Source organism: Anarrhichthys ocellatus, unplaced genomic scaffold, assembly GCF_004355925.1.
Source record: "Anarrhichthys ocellatus isolate YVR2014 unplaced genomic scaffold, GSC_Weel_1.0 scaffold8, whole genome shotgun sequence".
In the NCBI taxonomy this organism is placed as follows: Eukaryota; Metazoa; Chordata; class Actinopteri; order Perciformes; family Anarhichadidae; genus Anarrhichthys; species Anarrhichthys ocellatus.
The window spans coordinates 10,651,939-10,659,127 of NW_022280038.1; the positions used below are offsets into that span (position 1 = coordinate 10,651,939).

At 43.7% G+C, this 7,189-nt stretch overlaps 1 protein-coding gene across 3 annotated transcripts in view; it reads left to right on the forward strand.

Moving 5' to 3' along the window:
• Window positions 1-7,189, forward strand: part of wdhd1 (WD repeat and HMG-box DNA binding protein 1) — a 23,079-nt gene that overhangs the window by 7,177 nt on the left and 8,713 nt on the right. For all 3 annotated transcript variants that reach the window (XM_031848625.1, XM_031848627.1, XM_031848626.1), the window contains 13 exons: window positions 34-215; window positions 1,004-1,188; window positions 1,263-1,504; window positions 2,051-2,188; window positions 2,312-2,468; window positions 2,742-2,856; window positions 3,227-3,358; window positions 4,017-4,240; window positions 4,433-4,554; window positions 4,646-4,702; window positions 5,204-5,235; window positions 5,919-6,083; window positions 6,385-6,518. In XM_031848625.1, the coding sequence (XP_031704485.1) occupies window positions 34-215; window positions 1,004-1,188; window positions 1,263-1,504; window positions 2,051-2,188; window positions 2,312-2,468; window positions 2,742-2,856; window positions 3,227-3,358; window positions 4,017-4,240; window positions 4,433-4,554; window positions 4,646-4,702; window positions 5,204-5,235; window positions 5,919-6,083; window positions 6,385-6,518 (1,885 nt within the window). The remainder of the gene's footprint in view (window positions 1-33; window positions 216-1,003; window positions 1,189-1,262; window positions 1,505-2,050; window positions 2,189-2,311; window positions 2,469-2,741; window positions 2,857-3,226; window positions 3,359-4,016; window positions 4,241-4,432; window positions 4,555-4,645; window positions 4,703-5,203; window positions 5,236-5,918; window positions 6,084-6,384; window positions 6,519-7,189) is intronic.

Consider the following 7,189-nt stretch of genomic DNA (forward strand, 5'->3'; position numbering starts at 1 on the left):
TTTTTTTTTTTTGTAACTGTTTCTTTTCTTCAGACACCGGCTCGCTGAAGGTCGGTTGGGACAAATTCGGGGACGATGAGGACAGCAGCGCCGCCGCTCTGGCCGCCCCCCCGCTGGGTCCCCTTCGTCCCGTCTATGAGGGACCGCTGCCCACGCCCCCCCAGAAGGCCTTTCAGCCGGGCTCCACCCCGGCTCACCTCACGCACCGCTTCATGGTACATTCAGGTCCTTTTTATTTTGTAGTGTGGCCGCTGAGATAGACAGTCAAACAAACAACAGTGTTTGTTTGTTTAGTTTGGTTCATTTTGATATTATTGTATTTCATTGTATATATTGTGAATTTTTATATTTGTATTTTTTTATGTTTAATATTTTTTACTCTGTTATTTTTATTGCTAAAGGGGCCGTTCACCCTTTTATCCGGCGTGCTTGGATGCAAACATTTTTTATTAAAAAGGTGTCATTTCCAAAATGTACATTGTGTTTATCTCAAGAAATATTAAGCTTTAATATTTGTTAGCCTTTCAAAAACCAAATTCTGTCAACAAATGGTTTGCTTGGGGATGTTTTGCTTTCATGCCTGCCGATACGAAGCAGCTAAACCTTTGCATTGTGAAGAAGATGACGATGACGAGGGGTAACTTAGCAGTTAGCCTCACTGACTAAACGAAACGAAGCTAAATGGATTTCCAGCATTGTAACTGAAGACTCACTGAAGACGACACACGGAGCAGTAAAGCTGCAGTTTCACCTTTTTAACCGGATGTTGTGACGTCGTGAAGTATCCTGTGGGACAGAATGTAGAGCTCCGGGTAGCCCTGAACTAAAATGAGTAACTTCTCCTCCGTATATCGACCGTAGACTGATATTTACGGAAGAAAGACAATAAATCTGCCTGCTGTGATTGGTTGTTCCTCGTCACATGACGTGCAGCGTTCCGAAACTCCCTAAAAATAAAATGATTTCCAGTCTCGCATGTCGTAACAAACTAATTGTTCCTCAGATGTGGAACTCGGTGGGAATCGTTCGAGGCTACAACGACGAGCAGGACAACGCCATTGACGTGGAGTTTCACGACACCGCCGTGCACCACGCCATGCACCTCACCAACTCGTTGGGTCACAGCGTGGTCGATCTTTCCCAGGAGGCCGTGCTGCTGGCCTGCCCCAGCACGGATGAGCTCGCCAGGTAAAATCCTCCGTCCGCCCCGTTCTCTGTGACTTGTTTGGCGGTTACGTCTCCTCATCGTGCTCCTCCTCCAGTAAGCTCCAGTGCTTCCACTTCTCATCCTGGGACACCAATAAGGAGTGGATGGTGGACCTGCCGCCGGGCGAGGACGTGCGGGCGCTGTGTCTCGGTCAGGGCTGGGCGGCGGTCGCCACCAGCGCGCTGATGCTCAGACTCTTCTCCATCGGAGGAGTGCAGAGGGAAATCTTCAGCCTGCCGGGGAACGTGGTCTGTATGGTCGGACACGGAGAGCAGCTGCTCATCGTCTACCACCGGGGTAGGACGCACACACACACTCTCTCACACTCACACACTCACACACACACACTCACTGTCTGTCTGTCTGTCTCAACATTTTTATCCATCAAAATATTCTGCTGAAATCCATATTTGTTGGTATTTTTCACTGCTTTCAACTGATTTGTTTATCAGTTTAGGCAGTCCAGCAGCAATCTAGCAGCACCATAAACTACATTTATATCATCGCAATAACAAAAAACATGACGGGGTACAGCTCTACAGCGGACAATTTAATAGCAGTTTATGTTTTTATGGTTTAATTAACCATTTAAGGACTCTGAAGATGCCCGAGTTCAGTAAACATCATGTCTGTTGCATCACTTTAGTTCTTAAAACTCTGTTTTTTAGTGAAAGTGTTATTTCTCAGTGATCGACGGTTAAAGTCTCACAGTCATAGTGCACAGAAATGAACTGAAACCAGTAGCTTCCTTTAAAAGCGTAACAGCTTTGATGCTTTGGGAAATAACCAGCAGATACATGATAGTAAATGACCCAACGTCGGTTCTCGTCTCTCCGTCGTCAGCTCCAGGTTTTGACGGGGAACAAGCTCTGGGAGTCCAGTTGCTGCAGATCGGTGGAAGGAAGAAGCAGCTCATGAACGGCGAGCCGCTCCCTCTGTCTCACAGGTCCCACCTGTGCTGGCTGGGATTCACTGCCGAGGGTCCGTTTGTAGAGAACATGTGTTTTTACTCTCTTGGAAACCTGTTTTGTTAAAGTAGCAGAAACAAACGGTTTTGAAAACCTTGTTTTTGACTTGTGAGACATGGGCCCGGTTCTCTCGCAGGGACCCCGTGCTATGTGGACTCGGATGGAGTCGTCCGGATGCTGAACCGTTCTCTCGGCAACACTTGGACACCAGTGTGCAACACCAGAGAAACCTGCAAAAGCAAGTCAGACCACTACTGGGTGGTCGGGATACACGAGAACCCTCAGCAGCTCAGGTGAACTCTCCTTTCAAACACTTTCACTTAAAATAGGACGCTTAATGAAATGTATGGCAGAAAATATGGTTTTATAAGTGCTTAAGAAATGCTTTAAATTCAACACAAGATAGGTTTCAAAGGAGCAAACTGGCAGCAGGTTTATATATATGTTTACAAATCATCCTGGAAAAAACTGTAAAACAGTTGACTAATTACAAAGTCATTGAAAAGACAGACGATGAGAGCAGAAAGTCAAATGTGTCAGACGTTTTTCTGCTCTGGTCCTCTCAGGTGTATTCCATGCAAAGGCTCCAGGTATCCTCCCACGCTGCCCAGACCGGCTGTGGCCATCCTGCCCTTCAAGCTGCCTCTGTGTCAGACCTCCACAGAGAAAGGACTGATGGAGGTAAACCGCTCGCTCTGATCAAACTGCACACATGCTAACACACGCTAACATCTGCCCAGATTAGAGTAAGAGACACAACATGGAGTACGGGCGACATATCTGACCTGTAACCTGATAAAAGACTCCTAATATTCATGTACACATTAAAGATATGAAATAGAAGTTCTCAAAAATATTTTGCATCAAAACTATTGCAAAGAATTAACTTTTATGCTGCGTCCTGTATGAAATTTCTCATGACAAAAACAACAGTTTGTGTGTAAAGGCCTCACCTGTCCTCTGTCCTCTTTCACCTCCTCTGTCCTCCTCTGTCCTCTTTCACCTCCTCTGTCCTCCTCGGTCCTCTTCCGCCTCCTCTGTCCTCCTCCAGGAGCAGTACTGGCGTTCGGTCCTTTTCCACAACCACTTCAGCTTCCTGTCGTCCAGCGGCTACGAGGTGGACGAGGACGGACGGACTCAGTCCCAGAAGGAGCAGCAGGAGCTGCTCATGAAGATGTTCGCAGTGAGTCTCTTATTTTACCATCATCGATCAAAAGCCTGATCAGACAGCGTACTGCAGTTTGTGTAAATAAATATATAAATATATATTATATTTATATGATGTAATTATATTTTTATAACCATATAATAATAACAATAATAAACATAATATATTTATTTATTTATTTTTACATTTGGTTGATGTGCATGAACTGTACACTACCTGATAGTGAATATCAAAGTTTAAATTAATAAAAACAACTGACACGATATTTAAAGTACAGCATTAATTAGTCTCTGTTCAGATTATTGGAACTGTATTTAGCAAAGTCATATGTAGCTCACAATGAGTAAAACAAAAAGATTTATAAATAAGTTTAATGAAATCTTAAGTAAAGAGGGAACAGTTTATATTACTTTGTCATTTTTAATTGTAAGAAGAAATGTTACTTTCTTTTTTTAGTGTAATTGTTTTCATCGTGAGGCGTTCAGGGTGCTCATGTAAAAACGTGAGCCGCTCAGCAACACGAGATGCTTCACTCACATTGAAAACAGTCACGTGAATCCTCCTCAGGCTGCAGAAGCGCTCTCTGTCTCATCAGGACTTCAGAGCTTCTGCCTCGTTTTATTTCCCGTCGCTGCCGTTTGTGTTGAGACGCGTCGTCGTTGTTTCCTTCCAGCTGTCCTGTAAGCTGGAGAGAGAGTTCCGCTGCGTGGAGCTGGCAGAGCTCATGACCCAGAACGTGGTGACTCTGGCCATTCGGTACGCGTCGCGCTCCAGACGCATGGCGCTCGCCCAGCGGCTCAGCGAGATCGCCCTGGAGAAGGCCAACCAGATCCAGGAGGAAGAGCCGGAGGAACAGGAAGAAGAGCCGGAACACGCCGCCGTCAGACGGCCCTCTGGGTAACGGCGTGACGCACTTATTCCAGTTCTCACCTGTAGTTTTAAGACTGGTGCAGATATGTATTTTAAGTAAATATTAGAACCGGATCGGACTTGGTGATGGCAAAAAATGAAATGCTAAAGGATTCCGAAGCTACGACGCTTCAGTAGAGCGGAAGAGATTTTTGATTCACGAGTTTCCTATTCGGACAGGTACGAGGTCACGGGAGGACGTCAACGGGAGGAGGAAGAGGAGCGAGTAGAAGAGCTCAGGGAGGAAGAGGAGGAGGATGCACAGGAGATGGAGACGGGCGAGGAAGCAGAAACCAGAAAACGTGAGTTTGCATCTCTGTAACTCTCTTTACACGCGTTTGTTTTCTGCACGAGATGTTGAGTGTTTAATGTGGGACACGTCTCATCCTGCAGGCCTGACTCCGTTTGTTAAAGAAGCTGCTTCGCCGGTGATTCCTTCTCTCACTCCAAGTGAGTACACACCACCTGTAGATGGATCTATTCATATCTATATTCATATGGAGATATAGATCTATTTAAATGTTAACAGTAGAATTTGGGTTTTATTGTAAATACACCGTTAAACCTTTCTGCATCACTACGGACATATTGTGCCTCCTATAGATAGTCTATAATAAACTGTGAATAAAATACAGACCCTTAAGGACAAAGCTGTTTTAGTTTATTTCGTTGCTATGATCAGGACTGAAGTTGGTTTAAAGATTTAACTCTGTGAAAGTAAAAATAATATTGGTATATAATATTTCCATAGCAGTTTTAGGAACGGTACATTAAAGGTAACAAGAGGACTGTACAAAAAACTAATCTAAAACTAAAATAATATTTTTAAGGCAGTTTTTGTCTTCTAAGGACATCGGGGCAACTTCTTTTTTTAAAGTGAGGGTTAAAACATTTCACGTTGACGCCCCCCCCCCATTTTAATTTGATATCTTAATTTTTATTCTTTTGCAGTTGGTAAAGTTGGACGTGCGAATCCTTTTAAGGTAAGAACTGAACATATTTTGATGCCATGTTTGATTTCTGTAATGTATATTCTATATAACTATATATATATATACGTATATATATATATATATATATATAACTATATATATATCTATCTCTCTATATATATCTCCATAACCATATAACTATATATCTATCTATCTCTCTATATATATCTCCATAACCATATAACTATATATCTATCTATATATATATATCTCTATCTATAGATATATCTCTAGATATATCTCTAGATATATCTCTATCTATATATATATATATCTCTATCTATAGATATATCTCTAGATATATCTCTAGATGTATCTCTAGATATATCTCTATCTATAGATATATCTCTAGATATATCTATAGATATATCTCCATCTAGAGATAGAGATATCTATCTCCATCTATATCTATCTCTATCTAGAGATAGATATCTCCATCTAGAGATAGATATCTCCATCTAGAGATAGAGATATCTATCTCTATCTATATCTATCTCTATCTAGAGATAGATATCTCCATCTAGAGATAGAGATATCTATCTCCATCTATATCTATCTCTATCTAGAGATAGAGATAGATATCTCTATCTATCTCTATCTATATCTATATCTATCTATATCTCTAGATATAGATCAGAGGAAGAAGCATTAAGCTTTTGACACGACTCATGCAGGTCCTCGGTTCGGGGACGCCCTCCTCTTCGTCGGCTCAGCCTCGCGTGACGAACATCTTGGACAACATGACGTCCGGCAGGAAGTCGTCTCCACTCAGCGGCTCTGCAGGGAAACAACACAAAGGCCCCGTCCTCAAACCGCTGGCCCCCAGGGCCAAAGCCAAGGTATCCTTATCCAGCTTTACAGCCGCTTAGTTTTGGCAGTTTGATCCCTGCAGGTGGGTTTTGGGGGATCGTGTTGCTTTACATTTTGACATTACTTTATTTTCATTCTAATTTGTAATGTTTTAAATGTCTGATTTATTTATGATAGGGAAAGCAATGTGGTGACCTCAAGATGATCAAAAACATATGTATTTAAATTGCCTATATAAGACTGAGTGCTGTAGATTTCCTCGTACGTATTCTGCATCTGTGTTTCCAGACTGGAGGTGTTTACTCCTCTCTGCTTTTATTTCCTCTCCAGACTCAGTCCACTCTGCTGCAGATGACGAGCACAAAGAAGAAGACTCAGGAGATCACACCGCCGGCTGCAGAGCAGCCGAAACCAGCAGAAGCCCCGCCTCCAGCCTCACCGGCAGACAACACTGAAAATAAGAGGTTGTTGTGGGTTCTTCCTGTTTATGAGCCGCTTCTTTGACTTTACCTGTCGGCTGGCTCAGTAACTGTTCTCTGTCTGACGCGTGGTGAGACACCACAGCGTCTCACTGCTAGGAGCTCAGGAACCAACACAGAACACACGAGAGAGTGGATTGTCTTCAGTTCACGCAGATTTATTTGCATCACCCCCCCCCCCCCCTTCAGAGATGTCCTCCTCTGAACTCTCACCTAGACAAGTTACACTGTGTACCTCAGACAAGTCATAACAGATGGTTTCTCGATTAACCACCGTCTCCTTCCACACTCGTCTTCTCCTGATTCCTCCTCTGGCCGCAGAGACCGGCTCCTGTCTTTTCCCTCCGTTAGAACTCTTGCCCTACTTGTTTATCTAAATCACCCTCTCTCTATCGTCACCCTCTCTCTCTCTATATCGTCACCCTCTCTATCGTCACCCTCTCTCTCTCTCTATCGTCACCCTCTCTCTCTCTCTATCGTCACCCTCTCTCTGTCGTCACTCTCTCTCTATATCGTCACCCTCTCTCTCTCTCTCTCTCTCTCTCTCTCTGTCGTCTCTCTCTCTCTGTCGTCACCCTCTCTCTGTCGTCACCCTCTCTCTGTCGTCACCCTCTCTCTGTCGTCACCCTCTCTCTCTCTATATCGTCACCCTCTCT